Source organism: Arvicola amphibius, chromosome 5 (assembly GCF_903992535.2).
Source record: "Arvicola amphibius chromosome 5, mArvAmp1.2, whole genome shotgun sequence".
Taxonomy (NCBI): domain Eukaryota; kingdom Metazoa; phylum Chordata; class Mammalia; order Rodentia; family Cricetidae; genus Arvicola; species Arvicola amphibius.
The window spans coordinates 43,473,600-43,495,899 of NC_052051.1; the positions used below are offsets into that span (position 1 = coordinate 43,473,600).

The window sequence follows — 22,300 nt, forward strand, 5'->3', positions numbered from 1 at the left end:
AACTGCACCTCTGCTGGCCATTCCAGAACATTGAAGCAAGTTCCTCTGGGCGTCAGGAGAGTTAGGAGTGACCACAGGAGAGAAGCACCAAAAGATGCCGGTTCCGAGACTTAGTTAAAAACACACATTGGGGTGTCATTTCTGAGCCCTAACAGAGACACCCCCACCACAGCATGCCCTCCCGCCTTCTAAAAGTCTCAATCAATACTGCAATCTACAGAAAGTACACTCAGCTTCTCAAGATCAGAGTCATTACAGGCTCTCCTTACCAGCAACAGCACTCAGAGAAAACATCAAGGCAGGGGAGGGTGTGCAGATTCAGCTTTTAAAAACCTAATTGAGCCGGGCGGCAGTGGCGCACGCCTTTAATCCCAGCACTCGGGAGGCAGAGGCAGGCGGATCTCTGTGAGTTCGAGACCAGCCTGGTCTACAAGAGCTAGCTCCAGGATAGGCTCCAAAGCTACAGAGAAACCCTGTCTCGAAAAACCAAAAAAAAAAAAAAAAAACCTAATTGACTGTAAACCATTTCACCAATCCAGGCAAAACTATTTAAAAGGGGTAAGGAATGTTTGCAGAGGACACAGCACTGATGACCATGTACCCCATCGGGACTCCCGGAAAGCTACACTGCGCGGTTGCCATGCACTTGCCTGGCCCACTGCCTCACCCCACTGCTTTCCCTCCTCCCTCTTCCCACCACTTCCTCCCAGCCATCTAAGCAGGCTCAACCATACACAACTTCTAAAAGGTCATCCAATTAATGCACTTTCTTCCCAACTCCATAGAAAACCTTAGGGAAAAGCAGTCTCTGGCTGCAGCATCCTCAGAGCACAGCAAGCCAATTTCATCTAAGCCCGGTCATCAACAGAACCATCACTGAACCCTCTGAATGCTCCATCCTCAGCTCAGCAGCTTCTGACACTGCTATTAAAAAGAAGAAAAAAAATTCTGGCTTCCAAGCAGCACAGTCTCCTGTCTGCCATCTGCCTCTCTGGCCAGGCTGTCTCAGCCAGCCTTTTCTTCAGCAGTTCTTCTTTCTCAGCTTGTCCCTTAATTTGGGGGTCCCTCGGGGAGTTGTTCTACCACTGGACATGCTCTAAGTAATCTCACTCAAATCAGGCTTCCACTGTCCTTCTCCTTTAGCGGGGGGGGGGGGGGGGGGGGGGGGGGGGGGCGGGGTTGTGGCGGGGGAGGGGATTGCTGGAGACCAAACCCAGGGCTTTGTACATGCTAGGCAAGCTTTCTATACCACTAAGCGATATTCCAGGCATTTATGTCCAAATACCTCTCTGAGGTCTCTAGAGGTACCTAAAATTTTCCACGTGTCCAAAAACAAATCTACCAGTTCCTTTACAACCCTGTCCTCCTACTGTGTAATTTATCTTAGCAAATGGTGGCATTCACCTTGAATTTCCTAATGTGAAATGTGACTTCTCCCACAATCCTTACACCATCACTAAATTTCTAAAAGCTACCTCGCAGACTGGTTTCAGCTACACTTCATCTTTTTTTATTGTTGGTCTTTTGTTTGTTTGTTTTCAAGACAGGGTTTCTCTGTGAAACAGTCCTAGCTGTCCTGGAACTAGCTCTTGTAGACCAGGCTGGCCTTGAACTCACAGAGATCCACCTGCCTACGCCTCCTGAGTGCTGGGATTAAAGGCTTGGCTACATTTTATCTTACTACCTCTGTGACTCCTGAACTGAAGCTAGTATCACTACCCTCTGCTGAAAATGTCAACAGCCCACTAGCTACATTCCTCCAGCCTTGAACCCACTCTTCCCAACTCTGACTCTGCAGCCAGGGAGGAACAGCTAATCTCATCCCTCCCTGAGGTGGTTTGAATGAGATGCTCCCCTAGGTCCGGGCATTTGAATACTTGGTCCAAGTTGGTGATGTCTGGGTATGATTAGGAAATGGCTTTTCTGGAGGGGGCAGGCTTTGAGAGTTTAAAAACTCCATTCCTAGTTCACTCTTTCGGCCTCCTTTTTGCAGCTCAAGGTGCAAGCTCTCAGCTGCTGCTCCAGCAGCCACGCCTTACTCCACCACCATGGCCTCTAGCCCTCTGGAACTGTGAGCCCAAATAAATTCTTTCTACTCTAAGTGGCCTTGATCATGGTGTTTTATCACAGGAATAAAAAAGGAGCTAACAGCTCCTCCACCCTCGACCTCTTGCAGAGTAGCCCAGTTTCCAAGTATTATGTCTAAATCCTTTCAAACTCCCTTAGGATCAGATCTTGGCTAAACTTGCAGCTCTGTCTCTTGCAGCCATTCTAAATGAGAGCTCGCATTTAAAAACTAGTGAGTTTTCAAACAACCTAATAATGCACCTCAAGACTCTTCCAGAGGACCTGAATTCAGCTCCCAGCAACCTTGCCTGGTGGGGGTCACAACCATCTGTAACTCCAGCTCCTGAAGATCCTGTGCCTCTGGGGGAGCACCTGCATTCACATGTACATACCCATATACAGATAGACTCACACACATAATAAAAATAAGTCTTTTGTTAAAACACAGGTGTTTAAAATTCTTTGTTTCCCACAATTAAATCATTATGTCTCTTCTTTGTTAAGATTTTATTTTTAACTATGGGTAGATGAGAAGAGGAAGTATGCACCATGCGGGTGCAATGCCCACAGAGGCCACAAAGGGCACTGGATTCCCTTACAGTTGAAATTACTATGCAGTTATAACCCACCCAACATTGGTGCTGGCAACTGAACTCAGTTCCTCTGCACAAGCAGTATCCCCTCTTAACCACTGAGCTATTATGTTTCTACAAGAGCAGAAAACTATGTGTACAGGGAGAAAAAAAAAACAAAGCAACAATAACAGAAACACATCAGTGCATAACATATGATAGTCCTAAATCTGCATTGGAACATTTCAAGCAGAATGTCACATCATAATGCATGATACAACAGTATGTACACTGCAAAATGCATTTGTCTTGTGTTCAGAACCAAGGCTACAGTGAAGTCATACAATGCAGCACGGGTAAGCACTGCCAAAAACAGAGCCGACATTTGATGTAAGGAAGCCAGCTATGGCTATCCTGAGACCAGGGGACAGATGTCAAGAAAGCTTCCAAAACAACACGCACATGGATCTGACTCATGCTCAGAGTGCTAATATCAGCAACTGACGAAAACTGTCTTCCTAATGAACATCCATTCTGTAAGCACATTAAGAGGGACAAGCTGAGCATAAAACAAAACAGCTACAACTGACCTTCTAAACAAGACACTCTTCATCTCAGGAAGAAGACGACATGGGAACAAGACAAACAGCACAAGCCATGATCCTGGGAGAAATCAAGTCATCTTGGACTTCATCTTTTTCATCTACAAAAAAGAAAATTCCTATTTCAAGAATAATTAGATAAAATATGACTATATTTTTTTCAAGTAGCACGTTGAGACTCACTAGGTTTTGAAATTAATTTAGCAGGTCACAACTAGCCACACATACACACATGCCAGAAGGCAGGTGGCTTCCAGGAGAGAGGTGAGTGAACAGAAGACATCACACAAGAGCCCCCCCACCCCCAGGGACTGGGGATGTTCTGTTTGATCTGATGCGGCTAAAGGTACGGGTTTAATTTACGAAAAGTCGTTGTGAAATTGCTGTGTGTGGACATTTCTGCACGTCTGTTAGAGTTTAACAAAGATTTACAGAAAGAGTAGATATGAGAAAATCAAACAGCAGCAAACTTTGACATGTTCACAGAGAGATTACTGTTTTGTAGCAGGGACGTGGTGACACCTTTAATCACAGCACTCAGGAGGCAGAGGCAGGCGGATCTCTGAGTTCGAAGCCAGCCTGGTCTACAGAGAGAGTTTCAGGACAGCCAGCGAAGTATTGTTTTGTGAAGCTTTTATTCCCAAATCACATGTACATGGAAGCTGACACACACAGATGAAAACCCTAGTGTTGGGGCCGACAAGGGTGACGGGGCAGACAGAAGACATCCTTTTAACAATGGGCTTGAGGGCAGAGTTCAGTGGAAGAGCACTCAGGTAGCATGTGCTAGGCCCTGGGTGTGACCTCCAGCACCACACTACACCCTTGCATGATACACTCTGAAGAACAGCTTTTCCCGTTGCCTGTATTCACTGTGAGGCTCACCTGTACCAACTGTACTCTTTTAGAAGCCTACTTCCCTGAATAATCCTCAGAAGAAAAACAACCAATAAGGCAAAGGTTCTGTTTGAAGACAAACTCTCAATAGGGTTCAAGGACTTTCTAAAAAGGATATGAAACTAAAGAGCATCAGTGATAGATAGACAAATGGGAAATCCTGTCTTGGAGACATAAACCAGATTACTAGCAACTAAAGGCCAGTTAGAACGGGCCTCAATTTCCTCGAAGTTACCACACAACAGAGGAGCCCGGAGCAATGTCAGGCTAAGAGGAGAGTGGCGGTTTAGTGGTCCCACCATTCCCTCCTCCTGGAGTGAACAAAAATACCTAAGTCAATGTCACCACCACTGATGCATATCTTAAGAGGGCATTTCATTTAATTCTATGTTTTGAATTTATATTTAATAAACTCAGTTAATGTGGGACATTTTGGTAAAATTTAATTGGAAATAATATTTAAATTTTACCTACTAACCTACCCAGGAAGAATAATTAATGTACAAAATTACATTTTTATCAACTTGGGTTTTTAATTACTATTCTGTGGTATATCCAAACACCGAATATTTGAACTGCTTGATTTTATTTATTTCTTAACTCCTAAGCACTTTTAAATAAAATACTTGGTATGTTAATAAAGCATTAACACATATTTACTTGGTACTTCAGCACTAAAATAAAACACTGACAGACCAATTTTCTCTGTGCCTCACACCACCTTCCTCACTAACTCTTCCCTAAATCTCAGGCCTGGTTCTCACTGCTCAAGCAGTTGTTAATCTTCACAGCTGATTTAGCACCAACTCAACCTCAACCTCCTGATACTGGGTCCAGCCATCTGAAAGGAGTCCATGACCGAGTCTGCAAGAAAGCCAGGCCTGTGAGTCCAACACACACACGGCGGCTGCAGAAATCTAAAAGGCCAACCTGAGACCATCTGCTGAGAAGATGGCAGGAGATGCCACCCAGTGGAGATGTGGACAGCGATACCCACAGAAGCAGGGGAAGACGGTACGGAAATGACTGGAGGATCCTAGAGTTTGACAGAGGCGGCTGGGCTCCGCATTTCACACTGCCCCAGGATGCTCCGCTTCCACAGTATGCAAGCCTCAAGAACTCTAGGCGCTAGTTTTTTGGAGTTAATCTTGTATCCTGCTGAAAGTGTTTATGAGTTGCAGAAGTTCCTTGGTAGATCTTTTGGGATCACTTATGTAAACTATCATATCATAGCAAACAGTGAGAGTTTGACTTCTTCTTTTCCAATTTGTATCCCCTTGATCTCCCTTTGGTGTCTTATTGCTCTAGCTATGACCTCAAGAACTATACTGAATAGATATGGAGAGAGTGGACAACCTTGTCTTGTTCCTGATTTCATGGGGGAAGCAATGCATTTCTGAGCATTTATTTACAGAAGCACCCAGGCCATTAGTCCAGTTGAGCTTTACAGCATGTTCTTCTGTCCTTCAATTTCCTGTCAATTAGTCTTTACAACAAAAAGCTCTGATCATTGGCAAGTAGGACTTTTCTAAGAACACTCTTCCATCAGAAGCTACAGAACATATCTGGCTACCTCTATGAGAGCACAATTACCATCTCATTCCATTAATTCAATCCAGGCTGAAACCACTCCATTATTGTTTTAGTAATAATGGAGATTGAACCCAGGGCCTGACCACAGATCTATATCGTTCCCCAGTCCTTAATACTCTATCACTCCTTTGCCACTTCCTATAAAGACAAACTTTCCCTACTCAACTATTTGGTTCAAGGTGCTGACTAGTGTTAGGTTAACTTGACACAAGCTAGGTCATTTTGGAAGAGGAAATCTCAATCAAGAAAATGCCCCCTTGCCAGGCAGTGGTGGTGCACGCCTTTAATCAATCCCAACGCTCAAGAAGCAGAGGATCCCTGTGAGCTCCAGATCAGCCTGGTCTACAGAACTAGTTCCAGGACAGCCAGGGCTACACAGAGAACTCTGTCTTGGAGGGACGGAGGGAGAAAGGGAGGGAGGGAGAGAGGGAGGGAGGGAGGGAGGGAGGAAGGAAGGGGAGAGGAGAGAAAAGAAAATGCCTCCATCAGATTGGCCTGTGGTTATGCCTGTGTGCATTTTCTTGACTGCTGTCTGAAGTGGAAGAGCCCAGCTCACTGTTAACAGTGCTCTCCCTGGGCTGGAAGTCCTGGGTACTATATACAAAAGCAGGCCAAACAAGCCAGAAGGAAAAACTTCATGGGCTCTATATCAGCTCCTGCCTCCAGGTTCCTGCCCTGTCTGAGTTCCTGCCTGACTTCCCTCAGTTATGGAGTGTGACCAGAGTTGTAAGCAGAAATAAATCCTCCCCAGTTGCTTTTGGTCATGATATTTAACGACAATAAGAGAGCCCTAATTACAGATTCAACACAATGCCCATCAAAATCCCAGCAAAATTCTTCAAGGACCTCGAAAGAACAATACTCAACTTCATATGAAAAAGCAAAAAACCCAGGATAGCCAAAACAACCCTGTACAATAAAAGAACTTCTGGAGGCATCACAATCCCTGACTTCAAACTCTATTACAGAGCTACAGTACTGAAAACAGCCTGGTATTGGCATAAGAACAGACAGGAGGACCAATGGAACTGAATAGAAGACCCGGATATCAATCCACACATCTCCGAACACCTGATCTTTGATAAAGAAGCAAAAAATATCAAATGGAAAAAAGAAAGCATATTTAACAAGTGGTGCTGGCATAACTGGATATCAATATGTAGAAGAATAAAAATAGAACCATATCTATCACCATGCACAAAACACAAGTCCAAATGATTCAAAGACCTCAACATAAAGCCAACCACACTGAACCTTATAGAAGAGAAAGTGTGAAGTACACTTGAACACATTGGCACAGGGAACCACTTCCTAAATATAACCCCAGCAGCACAGACACTGAGAGAAACAATTAATAAATAGGACCTCCTGAAACTGAAAAGCTTCTGTAAAGCAAAGGACATGGTCAACAAGACAAAATGACAGCCTACAGAATGGGAAAAGATCTTCACTAACCCCACATCAGACAGAGGTCTGATCTCCAAAATACACAAAAAACTCAAGAAATTGGTCATCAAAAAAACTAATAACCCAATTTAAAAATGGAGTACAGACCTAAACAGAGAATTCTCAACAGAGGAATCTAAAATGGCTGAAAGACACTTAAGGAAATGTTCAACGTTCTTAGCCATCAGAGAAATGCAAATCAAAACAACTCTGAGATTCCATCTTACACCTGTAAGAATGACCAAGATCAAAAACACTGATGACAACTTATGCTGGAGAGGTTGTGGGGAAAAGGGAACACTTCTGCATTGCTGGTGGGAATGCAAGCTGGTACAACCCCTTTGGATGTCAGTGTGGTGCTTTCTCAGAAAATTAGGAAACAACCTTCCTCAAGACCCAGTAATACCACTTTTGGGTATATTTCCAAAGAATGCTCAATCATGCCACAAGGACATGTGCCCAACTATATTCATAGCAGCATTGTTTGTCATAGCCAGAACCTGGAAACAACCTAAATGCCCCTCAATCGAAGAATGGATAAGGAAAATATGGTACATTTACACAATGGAGTACTACACAGCAGAAAAAATAATGACAGCTTGAATTTTGCAAGAAAATACATGGAGCTAGAAAACATTATTTTGAGTGAGGTAACCCAGACACAGAAAGACAAATATCAAATGTGCTCACTCGTAAGTGGCTTTTAGACATAAAGCAAAGAAAAACAGTCTACAATTCAATCTCAGAGAACATAGACAACAATGAGGACCCTAAGAGAGACTGACATGGATCTAATCTACATGGGAAGTAGAAAAAGACAAGATTTCCTGAGTAAATTGAGAGTTTGGGGATCGCAGGAGAAGGCAGAAGGGGAGGGGGAGGAAAAAAGGGGAATGGAGAAAAATATATAGCTCAAGAAAAAGAATAAAAAAATAAGAGAATCCAACTCAGATACATGTGCTTTTGTGTTTAATGAACAAAAATTATATGTATAGGGGCTGGAGAGATGGCTCAGTGGTTAAGAGCCTGAGTCCTGAGTTCAATTCCCAGCCACCACATGGTGGCTCACAACCATCTGTAATGAGGCCTGCAGGAAAGAATACTGTATACATAATTAAAAATAAATAAATATTTTTTAAAAATTATATGTATAGAAACCTTAAAGACAACCACTGGAGCTGAGGAGGTGGCTCAGTGGAAAAGGTGTTTGCTACCAAGTCTAACAGGGTGAGTTTGAGTCCCTGAAAACCACATGATAGAAGGAAAGAACTGATTTCAACAAGTGATCCTATGATCATATATACACCATTGCTCAACCCCATACATAAATGTAAAAAATAAATAAAATTTGTATGTGCATGCATGTATACATGTGTTAGTGTGGCAGCTTATATATGTTTGTATATGTGTATATACATATGTGAAGGCCAGAGGTCAACTTCAAGTGTCACTACTAAGGAGTAATTTGCTTTGTTTTTGAGACAGGCCTGTTGTAAGCCTGGAACTTGATGAGTATGCCAGGCTGGCTGGCTCCAGAGTCATCCGTCTGCCTCCAAAGCTCTAGATCACAAGATGTGCCACCATGTCTAACTTGTCTGGATGGATTCTGGGTACCAAACTCAGTTCCTCATGCTCATGTAGCTAGCAAATTGACGATTAAGCTATTAGGGATGTCCTTGTCCCTAAAATAAACTTATGAACTTGGTTAAATGTTTGATTTGTATATCTACTTTATTCACCTATGTACCCAGAGTCAGGTAAAAATTTCTCTAGAAGGGCTGGAGAGATGGCTCAGTGGTTAAGAGCATTGTCTGCTCTTCCAAAGGTCCTGAGTTCAATTCCCAGCAACCACATGGTGGCTCACAACCATCTGTAATGAGGTCTGGTGCCCTCTTCTGGCCTGCAGGCATCCACACAAACAGAACATTGTGTATATAATAAATAAATAAAATTTCTCTGGAGAAAATGGGTAGCTTGTTCTAAAGTATGTTTCATGTGGAGAAGGAAAGTGCCTCAAAACAATTAATAAGCCACCATTCCCAGTCCACTGTTCACATGGCAAATTAGTACAGCACTACAGTATAAACCAGGCAAGCCAACCCCCAAGTATGCACTGTCCTTACCAGGCTAAAATACTTCCCTTGAAAATCAAGAAGCAAGTTGATGTAGGAGTGTTTCTAGCTATCTGTTGTTTCATTGGTTAATTAATAAAGAAACTGCTTGGCCTGATAGGTCAGAACATAGGTGGGTGGAGTAGACAGAACAGAATGCTGGGAAGAAAGGAAGTTAGTCAATCACCATGCCTCTCCTCTCTGGGACAGACGCCATGGAGCCAGCCGCCAGGTCAGACATGCTGAATCTTTCCCGGTAAGACACCACCTTGTGGTGCTACACACACTACTAAATATGGGTTAAAGCAAGATGTGAGAATTAGCTAATAAGAGGCTGAAACTAAAGAGCTACGCAGTGTTTAAATGAATACAGTTTGTATGTTGTTATTTCCGGGGCTAAGCTAGCTATGCGGGAGCTGGGCGGGATGAAAAGCAGGTCTGCTCAGCTCCTCACTACAGCAAGTGAAGGAAAGATTACAAACACATTGTGGAAACTACGAACTTCCTGTAGAAGGAAATGCATTCAAAGGCTTAAACAATGGACATCCTCTTCTGGGTCAGTAATTCTAAACAAAAGAATCTGCCATGGAGATCGTGCATGAATAAGAGTTTAGTGCTGTATTTTTTTTTAACCACAGCTCTCATACATCATGACTTACAATAGCCAAATATTTTAAAACAATTTAAATTAACTAGTTTAACAGACTAAGGCTCAGCACACAACACAATGGCCTATTGCTATTAAAATGATGGGTGCTGGGGCTGGAGAAATGGTTAATAGAGTACTTCCTGCTCTAGAAGAAGACCGAGTGTGGTTCCTAGCAGCTCATAACATCCTATAACTCCAGTTTCAGGGCATCCAACACCCTCTTCTGACTTCTGCAAATTCCTACACAAATTTATTTAGATACATACACATAAATAATCTTTTTAAATTAAAGAAAACACGGGTGGTGGTGGTGGTGTACATCTTTAATCCCAGCACTCGGGAGGCAGAGGCAGGCAGAGGCAGGCGGATCTCTATGAGCTCGAGACCCACCTGGTCTACAAGAGCTAGTTCCAGGATAGGCTCCAAAGCTACAGAGAAACCCTGTCTCAAAAAACCAAAAAACAAAACAACAACAACAAAAAAAACCAACAGTGAGGGTCAGCAAGATAGCTTACCAAGCCTAGTGGCCAAAATTAAGTTTCCAGAACCCACACAAAAAGAAAGGAAAAAAAAACAAGTTCAAGGTCCATAAACTGACCTCTGCCACATATACACAAATAAATAAATATAATAAAAAATATTTTTAAGGATGCTAAGGAGCTCAAGAGATATCTCAGTGGTTAAGAGCACTGGCTGCTCTTCCAGAGGACTTAGGTCCAGTTCCCAGAGTTGACATAATAGCTCATAGTCTTCTGTAACTCCAGTTCCAAGGAAACTAACACCCACTTTGGGCCTCTGCAGGCATCAGTCACACATATGGTACTAAGATATATACATGCAGACAAAGCACCCACACACAAAAATAAACAAGTTAACTAAATCTTTAAAAAAATACTGAGCTAAAAATCACAATATTCAAATCCTATTTTTAGAAAAATGGGGAAACCATGGGTCATAAAGTAGCTGTATACACAGAATGCAAGAATGTATAAAATGTTCAAAATGAAATGACATAATATATCAAAATATTAACAGTGGTACCTAAACAGCAGAATTAAGACCTTTTCTGTCATTCTTTTTGGTGCTTCTACAATAAGTATCTTTATCTTCATCTGTTTCTTCATAACCATGAATACATTTGAAACACTGTTTACAAAGAACCTTAAGGGCGGCTTCCATCAGCACAAAGGGGAAAGCTGTCAAATTACTCATGGCCACTGGTTCAGTCACACAGCTACCTGCACAGGGGCTGAACCATGTTTGGGTCTCTCATGGGTTCACAGACAGATTTTATTCTGACATGTGCACATATTCATTTGTTTCTACAGTATAGGCCTGGATCATTTCCAGTGAGAAAGTGGGATTTAAACATGACAAAGTGGCAGAAGATGACAACAAAAGATACTTCAGGGGTTGGAACCAAGGACCAAGATCAATGACGCAGAGGCACCCAGCAGGAGGAGGCACCAGGGAGACAGAAAGGAGTCTATGCCTTTGTTCTATAATTCACAGGGTAACTGCAGAAGGCCTAGAAGATGCAGAGCACAGCTGGACTAGAACAGCAGGCGTTGAGAGCCCATCCTGAAGAGCTAGGCGAGACTCAGTGGGAGAGAGTTTACAAAGGTAAAGGCTTCAAGTCCCAAACTACTGGAAATGTGCGAGGGCAGCAGGGAAGAAATCCAGGAAACCAAATCCTTGGTTAAAGCCTGAGTCCTGAACTGGGCAGAGGAGCAAGGAGATACACAAGACTAACAGATTCCTTTCTAATAATTTAGAATAATTTAGTGTGTGTGCGTGTGTGCACATACGTGCGTGCATGCGTGTGTGTGTGTGTGTGTGTGTGTGTGTGTGTGTGTGTGTGTGTGTGAAACCACAAGACTAATTAGGAAACAAGATGGGGAAGACACAGCTCTAAGTCACTAGTGGGGGTGGGAAAGAGTCCATGACAGGCATCTCTCTATATCAGAGATTCAAAAACAATCCGTGGATCCCAGGACCCAAAGAATTTTTCAAATTCTCAATCAAGTCTTCAGGAACACTCAAGATGACTCTGGAGAGACCCTACTGCAAAGAGGTTGATGCCACAGGCGCCAAATCAAAAGGACATCTGATCTTGGCAAGACAGAGCACGGCCTTTCCACAGGTGCCAGCCCTCAGGAGCACTACAGCTTACCACGGAAGGGGGTGTGTCTCTGGGGAAACAGGCAGAGGAAGGAGCCTCACAGTAACCCTTCCCTCAAATCCTGACCCAGCACGCACTGCCACTTAAAATAACACGATAAAATTTAACTTTTTGAGGTCACTCTGTGGATCCAATGCCATCCCTACTGTTGGATAAGCACGAGGTCAAAGATCAGCGACAGGCACAAAGAAGGTGGCTAATTGAGGGTGGGGGTGGGGTGCAACTACTTCCCCACACACAGCTACTACAGAGCAAGACTTGGAAACCAGAAACTCTGCTTAACGCCAGGAACAAATCAGTATTCATTTAACAAGACGCTGGCAAACTTAATAGTCAAGAGCCAAGTCCTTCCAAACTGGAGGAGTGGCTGGACTTTCTAAGCCACAGCCTCCTGCAGTGGAGGATGAGCGCTGTCACCGCAGAGACGCAGGTAAACAAGCTCTGTGAAGGAGTCTGCTCAGGCTACACAACCCCAGAATGCAAGCAATTATGAAAACTAGCACATGGACAAGATGCTTTCAAACAATCCAAAGAATGATTATTTGTACTGTGAAATGTACGACAAAGATTCACTTTGAGTTTTTCAGCTGGGGACAGTGGCACATGCCCATAATCTCAGCACTCAGGAAGCAGAAGCACAACGATCAAGGGTTCGGGGCTAGCTTGAATTCCATGAGATCTTGTCTCGACACTGAGGGCCTGACCTGAGTTCAAACACGAGAAGTGAAAGGAGGAGCACTGGTTCACAAAACTTCCCCAACCTACAGAGAGAGAGAGAGAGAGAGAGAGAGAGAGAGAGAGAGGGAGAGGAGAGAGGAGGGAGGGAGGAGGGAGGGAGGGGAGGTGAGGGAGGGAGGATGGGGAAGAGAGGAGAGGAGATAGACACAAGAGATAGATGGAGAGAGAAGACTGATAGAAGGCAGACGAGGATTTTTTCTCATCGATCGGTCCGAGATCCGGTGAGATGTGATCTCTCTTCTCTCTTTCTCTCTCTCTCTCGTATCTCCGCTCTCTTTCTCGCTGCGAAGCTTCGTCTCGTCCCCGCTCTTCTCTCTCTCGTCTTTGAGAGAGAGAGAGATTTTTTCAGGGCTAGGGGTATAGAATACACACACACACACAATAATTTTTAATTTTTTAAGGGCTAGCAATATAGAATATTTGAAGTAGCAACCATTATGGCCTGGGTTTAACCCCATGTACAACCAAAAACAAAAACAATTGTTTAAATCAGGAAAAAAAAAATCACTGGAAATCAAATAGGTATAGAATCTGTGATATAGATAGGTTAGTTGGCAGACGATCTACCTAGCATGTACAAGGCCTTGGGTTCCAGCCCCACACATGAGCATGAGTATACCGCTGGAACTAAATTATAGATATGACCACATATACTGACATCAACCTCAACCAGAGCCATGAAGTATATCAGAGTCACAGGCAATGTACACAGCTGACTGAAGAGAGAATGTTCTGGGACCTGCTGACATTGATGACTGACGATGCTAGACCACATAGTTCTGATGCTTAGTCATGTCTGGACAGCACTTGCTCTAAGCTTCACACACTGCCCTGAATGGAGTTCTGTGGTGGCCAAGCCAAACAGTGAGTTCCACTCAAAGATGCCCCAGTGGCTACTCTCAGGGCTGGACTTCAAAATATATAAATCAGAGAACCAATAACTGAGAATTGTCTTTCTCTCTCTCTCTCTCTCTCTCTCTCTCTCTCTCTCTCTCTCTCTCTCTCTCTCTCTCTCCCGTTATTGTTTGTTTGTTCTTCTTTTGTTTTGTTTCTCCAGACAGGGTTTCTCTATGTAACAGCCCTGGCTGTCCCGGAACTCACTGTGCAGACCAGGTTGGCCTCAAACTCACAGAGATCTGTCTGCCTCTACCTCCCCAATGCTGGGATTAAAGGCCTGTGCCACCACCACCCAGCCTGGAGAGGCTTTCCTGACCAGGAATAGAACCCAGGCAAGAGAGGTGTAAATCCTAATAACCACTAGACCATGAGGGAGTGCAGTATTTTTTCTTTAAAAAAAAAAATCTCAGCCGGGCGGTGGTGGCGCACGCCTTTAATCCCAGCACTCGGGAGGCAGAGGCAGGCGGATCTCTGTGAGTTCGAGACCAGCCTGGTCTACAAGAGCTAGTTCCAGGACAGGCTCCAAAGCCACAGAGAAACCCTGTCTCGAAAAACAAAACAAAACAAAACAAAACAAAAAAAAAATCTCACCCCCACACTCAAACACGCACTAAAACCTCACTTGCTTTTATATTTTACATTTTAAAAGATGATTTTGCAATCTTTTATTTATAACTACATAAGAAAATTAGGCCTCAAGTAGTGGCACATCCCTTTAATCCCAGCACTCAGGAGGCAGAGGATCTCTGAGTTCAAGGTCATCCTGGCCTTCACATTGAGTTCTGGGGCAGCCAGGACTATATAGTGAGACTCTGTCCCAAAAAACATAAAGGAATTAAAAAAAAAAAACAGACTATAAATTAATGCATTAATTCTATATCCTTAAAAGCAGCATTATGCAATATGAGAGAAAAAAGTTAAATGACTTCACACTATCAACCCATCTACATCTAATAACTAAGTTACTTTAAAAAATATACAAATGAGAGACCAGGCTGGTCTACAGAGCAAAATTCCAGAACAGGCTCCAAAGCTACAAAGAAACCCTGTCTCGAAAAACCAAAAAAAAAAAAAAAAAAAAAGAAAAGAAAAGAAAAGAAGAAAAATATACAAATGCATGACACAGTTTTTTTTTTTTAATAAGATCAGTTTTGTGGGAAAAGTGATTTCCAGCAGTCATAAATGGGTAAGTAACTGAGTCTTTAAAATAAAATATTGTTTTACCAACATAAATACCAGCAAGATAGCTCAATAGGTAAAGATGTTTACTGCCACCCCAACAACCTGAGTGCAATCTCCAGGGTCCAAGAAGCAGATGGAAAAAGCCTGATCCTGCAAGTTATCCTCTGACCTCCACAGTTGCCAATGCACGTCTCACACAGGGATGGTTCAGTAGTTAACAGTACTGGTTGCTCTTCCAGAGGACCAGGGTTCAGTTCCTAGCGCCCACATGGTTGCTCACCACCATCAATAATTCCAGTTTCAGGGGATCTGATGCCCTCTTCTGACTCCGTGGGCACACATGTAATACATAAATATACATTCAGGCAAAACACTGACACGTTTAAAATAATCTTTTTAATTATAAAAATAAAAATAAATAACGTAATTCTGCTTCTGAAAACCTAGTTACAGATCTTAAAATAAACTTTCAGAAGATTAGTCTCAAAATCTACCAGAAAACCATTTTTAATTATTCAGGAGCGTCTTGAAGTTTATCATAGCTAATGCTATGGAAGAAGATAACTACAACCCAGACCGGGAGGCACAAGCCTGTGGCTTGCGGAAGCAGGAGGAACTCAACTTCAAAGCCGGCCTAGTCAACATAAAGACAGAGAAAGCAAAAGTAACAAGAGGGCTGGAGATACGGCTCAGTGGTAGAGCACTTGCTTAATAGGTTTGAAGCCCTGGGACCCACTTTCCTGGTACCAAGGAGACAAAGACTGCACATGCTAACACCTAGTGTTCTTTCTACAATTAAAGTGTGTCATCTGAGCACTGAAAAGTTCATCAAGGAAATGAACTCAAAACAGCTCACAGAAGACCAAGAATTATTCTAAACATAACTTGAAGGTTTAAACACATGGCATGACAAAAAATAATACTAATTTAAATCCTTTAAAAATCTACTTTAACCAGCAGCCACAGTAGCTGATGTGTTCTTACAATGCACCATACTGTCTCAGTGTATACCCCGGGTATACACTGAACCCAGTCAAATGACTGGAAGAAGCCCATGCAATTTCACCATCTATAGTTTAGGGCTTGATGAACTGATTTATAGAAGTGGTAAAATGGCGGAGCCCAGGCACAAGGTAGATTATCTACAGCTAAAACTTGAATTCTCCTTTCTAGTCAGGTGAGGCATACACCTGTAATACCTGCCCCAGGAAGACAGAGACACACAAGCAAGTCTGAAACCGGCCTGTGTACCAGTAGGGAACACAAGACCCCGTTTCAAAATAAATCAATAGATAGACAGGTAGATCAATAAATAACTTGCTGCCTATCTATACTAACTTCATCCATCTAGAATGGAACTTTGAAACAACTAAAGCTGTAATTTTCACACCACTTCAGCACCTAAGTAGAGCGAAAACCCAGAGCCTTCCATTTAAGTCCATAGCAACAATCTCCTGAAACGACAAAACAATCGTTTTCAGTATTCTGGTCCAGGTTTCATCCTTTTGCTTCCTAAACGATGCTGAGAAAACATGACCAGGCAGCACAGAACTCTGCTAAAGCTAACTTCCAGGAGTCGTAGTTCGGCAACTGCTTTGGGACTCCAGATCCCAGAGAACATTTCCTTTATTAGCAACCTGCTTTGAGAATTCCATTCTAGGATGCTAAATATATCAAAATACCTCTTGACCTTTATAAACACATTCTCCAGATTATTTTGATAGTGGTGATTGTCTATTAACAAGACAGATTTGCAAACACAGTTTAACAACTGCAGCATTTAGAGAAATCTTTCAAGACTGTTCCTTAAAAAACTGACCTGAAAACTGTTCTTTGGATTCTTGAAACATGAAGTAACAGAGTTCAAATTCCACAATTCGTTTCCTTAAAAAGGCACAGAAACATAAATAAAAACAAATCTTTTTAATTTTTTTTAAAGCCAGGCAGTGGTGGTGCATGCCTCTAATCCCAGCACTCTAGAGGCAGAGAAGGTGGATTTGTGTGAGTTCAAGATCAGTCTGGTCTACAAAGCAAGTTCCAGGACATCCTGTTACACAGAGAAACACTGTCTCAAAAAAAAAAAAAAAAATTCATTACATATATTATTCATCAAAAGAAAATAATGTATCTTAAAATGTTTCCTAATGTACTTTTTATTAGAAATATTTTTTTATTTTTAAAATCCCATTTTATTCTATTAAAATAATTTTTTATATTTTTACTTTATTAAAAAATCCCATATATGATTTAGATATAATAAACAACCATTACCCTGCATGAACTAATTGCCTACAACAATCTTTTGTACAGAATGCATAACTGCTATATTTTAGGGAGCATACACCTAGCAGACCTCACCAACCACAAGCCTCTGGCACAACACACGTGCTTTAAAAGCACTTGTAATTACTAAGGCTGGACAGCTCCTCAGACCTTCTCTATGTAAAATATGGATGTGAATGGAAGAATCAACCGACACTTAATGCTTGCGGAATGGAGCCAAAAAGCTGGGCAGTGAGTGTAGAAACTGCTTCACCCGCTAACACTAACATCACCACGTTTTATCTTATCTAGTTATTATAGTTAACGGGGGTGGGGGGTTTTTGCTGTAGTCCACCAGTTTAGGCTCCCCACCCCCCCCCAAAAAAAAAACAAACAAAAATTTCTCTATATAGCCCTGGCTGTCCTGGAACTTGCTCCATAGACCAGGCTGGCCTCACTCAGAGGACTCAAGAGATCCACCTGCCTCTGCTTTTGCTGGGCCCGAATGGTGCAGCACAACACTCCGCCCCTCTAGGCCTTCTTTCTTCTCCCACTTCTCCCACCTCCTGGGTCCAGAACCCCCACTAACTAGACAGGGGCTCACAGTGTAGCCTTCAAACTCACCAGCGAGGATCCAGGGCCAATCTACCATACTCAAGGGGGAGATTTGTAAATTCTGTCTTTGCAAGATACTACTAGGAAATCTGGACCTCAGCCCTAAACTTTCTCCAAAGAGATAGAGCTCTCCTCTGATAACCACTGTCTACAGTAGTAACGAAGTTTTCGAAGCCCTTTATCTTTCATCTGAAACATTCTTCCTGGTAAAATTACTGTTGGCGTAAAACTGTCACTAAAGCTTATGCCTATTTCCTTCCTGATGTCCTCTCTAACCAATTTAAACACAGTCAAAAGGTACAAGCTGGCTGGATGGTTCATGCCTTTAACTCTAGCACAGGTAGGCAGAGATGGATGACGTCCAAGCCAGCAAGCAGGTCCTCATGGAGAGATTCTGTCTAAAACCAAACAAAAGTTCAGAGGAAAAAAAGTGGGCGTTGTAGGCTTGATGAAAAAAAAAAAAAAAACCGGAAAGGGGAGGTGATACTAAGCCGGGGGTGATGATGGCCCACACCTTTCACCCCAGCACTATGAAGGCAGGATCTCTAGGTTCCAGCCCAGGCCAGCCAGGGCTACAACACCAAGAAAGCCTATCTCGAACAAACAAAAAGATATTAAACCCTGTCAACTATTAATCAGAGAAAACGCAGCCGATGCTACAATATCGAAGACTGGCTAGAAACCGTCAGAAGAACCCTTATTTCCGTATCAGCTTGTGGGCCTAAGAAAGCATCTCCATCATTCTGGTCCAGGACCCCTCAGTCTGTTCTACACATCACCGATCCTGACCACTAAGCTGAGAAGCGCAAACGCTGCCACACAACGTCCACAGTAACATAAGCACTCTCCACCTTTCCCAACTTCTCCACACAAACCTTGCACTTTCAAAGGAACGCTCCCCACATTGGTTGTGTCCCTGCCAAAATGGCCTCCTCCTTACCTTCCTCCTTTACCCCATCAATGCCCACACTTGGCGCAGTAAACAAACCCACCATTGGGAGCACACACCTGCTCATTTTTGGACGGTGCACCGCGTGAATCAAGACGCCTCCCCGATAGACCCCAACAGATTTAATGTTTTAATCGTGTCCAAAATAGGGTTTTAATCTCCCAGGGAACAAATGCTATGGCCTGAGTCTCCCCCACTCCCCAGTTAACAACAGCATTTTTAAAGCGAGCGGTGAGCCTACATCGCACTCACCGGGCCCCAGGCAAGGTCGGAGGGGTCCAGTCTCCACACCGGGAAGGCCTAGGAAAAGCGTGGGCCCCACCCCCCACCCCAGGGCTCACGCGCTACTCCCTGCGCCCGCGGCCGGCTTACCCCACGACGCCCGCCGACCCTCTGCGCAGCCCAGGCCCGGTGCCGAGGGCCGCTACAAAGGTCAGAGGACGAGACTGCCGGCGCGCCCCCCGCACTCAACGAAGCCTCTACCTTGTCCTCAGGCGGTGCGTCCTCGTGGACAGTCCTCTGCCGTAGCTCGGTCATGCTGGGGACCAAGGCGCGACGTCACCCAGGACGAGCAGCGCCGTGGCCGCGGAGGTCGACTCAGCGCGCACGGCCTCTCCGCGGGCCCGAGCGCCTCGCAGCCCCGCAAAGCCTCGCACAGTTCCTGCAGCCGCGCCGCTAGTCCCGAGCCCGGCCCCGCCCAGCACAGTCGCCGCCGCCGCCGCCGCCGCCGCCGCCCGGAGAGCAGAGCCTCTGCCTCCCTAGAGGCCGCTCGCTCCTCCTCCCGGGAAGCTGTGAGCCAGCGCGCACGCGCATCGCCGCCATCTCGGCCCGGGAGCCTAGACATCCCCCCAGAGGGCGGGGCATAGGGAAGGAAGGGGGTGGGTGCGAGACGAAGATGAAGGAGCTCATTGGACAAGACAGGGAGGGGGCGGGATAAGGGAGCAAAACGAAGCAATGGACGCTTGCGTCCTACCGCGTGTGCCCGCGCAGGATGTAACCCGTTACTGGGAGACGACAGCGCCCCCCGGCGGTCTAGTCTAGCCATCACTTGATGCTCTCGGCCTGGAGTCCAAATGGAGAGAACAGAGGGCTTCATAGCAGAGGTGAACCCCAAACTTATGCGCAGGTTGCCTTGCCAAGCTGTGGTTAGTAAATTAGTGAGCACTGGTTCTGTCTAGGCACCGAGCTCAGAAATCGCTTTGGCTGGTTTGTCAAGTTCAAATCATATGCCTTTTTTCTTCCCAGCACAAGTGAAGAGACAAGTGGATCTGATCTATGTAGCCTGCGCCAGGGCTACACAAAGAAAAAAAAAAAAAAAAAAAGACAAGACAAGCCCCACCTACTGCCTTCCCTGTCCACCACAGAGGCAGTTTCCACTCTGAGCCTCTCCTTTTCCTCTCCCCCAAAAAGGTAGCTGCTGCTGTGGCTCCTCTCCTCCCCCCCTCTTTCCCACTTCTCCCTCTCCCCTTCCCTTCCATAACCCATTAAATAAATAAATACCCACTTTCTCTGCATGGCGTGCCTATCCCTCTGGGTGGCACCCATGGCATGCCTATCCCTCTGGGTGGCACCCGCCACGCGACTCCCTGCCTGGGATCCACTGCCTCTCATGGCCTGTGGGCCACTCAGGGGCTCCCTGCCTGGGACCAGCTGCCTTCAGGGACCTGCGGCATGGTCTCGTGCCCACTGCCCACTGCTGCCGCGCAGAAACAGCGCCGTTTTACTTAACCGTTACACAAAGTATTACAAATTTCTTAAGTCTCTGTCTTGTTTTCTGCTGAAGACAGAATTCAGGCCTAGCTTATGTTAACATATTCTACGAGTAAGCTACTCCCGCAACTGATTTTTGGAATGTTTCTATGGCTCCCCTACATGCCTGACATAGCCTAAGCAGTTGATGAATGGATTTTAAACTTGTATTTAGCTGGCAGCTACAAAATAGTAAGAATTAAAACCCAGCTTATTACCAATATCACACTGTAGCCACTGTTCCCATTAGCTGCCTGAACTCAGTAACAATGGTATTGCTCCAGCATTGCCCTGGCGAAAATCGGGGGCTCCCAGTCCTAAAACATTGTAATCTAACAGTAAGAGGTCTTTGCAACAGGGAAGGTTCAATTTCTTCTTAGCGATTTTGATCTGAGCTGTGAGCTTTCAGAAAATATATGAAAAAGGCATAAATAAATAAATAAATAAATAAATAAATGATATTGGTCTCTGTGAGTATATTTCAGTTCTTGTTAAGATGATTCAAGTGAGCCAGGTGATGGTGGCGCACACCTTTAATCGCAGCACTTGGGAGGCAGAGGCAGGCAGATCTCAAGTGAGTTCATAGGCCAGCCTGGTCTACAGAGTGAGTTCCAGGACAGCTAGGTCTGTTACACAGAGAAACCCTGTCTTGAAAGAAGAGGGGGGAGGGAAGGAAGAGGAAGAGGAAGAATGGAGTCAAAGTGGCAGTATAACACTTAGACAAACTTCAGAACCTCTGAACAATGAATTTTGTTTCCTTTTTAACAACTTTACAAATTCTTAGGTGCTCTTGTTGCTCAGCTGGTTGTTGTTTTTGTTGGGTTTGGGGTTTTGTTTTGTTTTGTCAGATAAAAAGTACCACTGCCTTCAGACCACAAAAGCTGCTCTTTCTTGTCTCTAAAAATAAACATACCGATGATAATTTTAAAATGCTTGTAAATGCTTCGAAGTCTGTATGAGCACCAGTTGGACCAACACCATTTGTCACTGCTTTATCTAGCAAAGCATCTAAAGAACCTAGAGCATCAGTTCAGAGGAACCGCATCTTTGGGACAAGTAAAGCTGTTACTATCCAGATCCTCTCCTTTTGGGTACCAATCATGTAGTTGAAGGGTGTTGCATTGGTCTGTACAAACTCAGTTCTTGCATTTCAAACCCAGTCTAATATAAGAAGGCTAGAGGGCTGGGATGTAGCTCAGTTGGTAGAGTGCTTGCATGGCACCCACACAGCTGGGGCTCAGTCCGCAGCACCCCACAAGCTGGATGTGATGATGGTATGCAGCTGTAATACCAGCATGAGAAAGGTAGAGACAGGAGAATCAAAAGTCTGAAGTCATCTTCATCTATATAGTGAGTTCAAGTCCAGTCTAGAATACGTGAGAGACCCTGTCTCAAAAACCAAAATACAGGGCTAGAGATGGCTCAAAGGTTAAGAGCACCTGCTGCTCTTGCAGAGGTTTGGCTCTCAGCACTCACATGGCAGGCCACAACGTCTTTGACTCCAGTCCTTTGACATACAATATCCTCTTCTGGCCTCTGTCAGCACCAGTAGCACACATAGTACACAGACATACATGGAGATAAAATACCCATTCATATCAAATAAAATAAGCCAAGCCCTGGAAACCAATTAATATAAGTCAGAGTTATGGAGTTGTGAAACATGTATTCAACTAGATAATGCCTTAGAATTTGACCTGAACAAAGTTCTCCGTTATCATCATCAGACCTATCTGGATCACACCAAGTAGTGAATTGAACTGGTTAATTGAACTCACACCTAAAATCA

At 44.2% G+C, this 22,300-nt stretch overlaps 1 protein-coding gene across 2 annotated transcripts in view; it reads right to left on the minus strand.

The window, feature by feature from the left end:
- Cds2 (CDP-diacylglycerol synthase 2) overlaps positions 1-19,466 on the minus strand; it is a 44,359-nt gene extending 24,893 nt beyond the window's left edge. Inside the window, exons 1-2 of one of the 2 annotated variants that reach the window (XM_038329802.1) lie at positions 19,246-19,465; positions 3,230-3,342 (exon numbers count right to left, since the gene is read on the minus strand). Coding sequence is in view for 1 of the 2 variants with exons in the window: in XM_038329801.1 (XP_038185729.1) it covers positions 19,246-19,299 (54 nt within the window). In the remaining variant the exon portion in view is untranslated. Of the gene's footprint in view, positions 1-3,229; positions 3,343-19,245 lie in introns of both variants that reach the window. The other variant, XM_038329801.1, reaches the window with a different exon arrangement.
- Between the last annotated feature and the right edge of the window lie 2,834 nt (positions 19,467-22,300).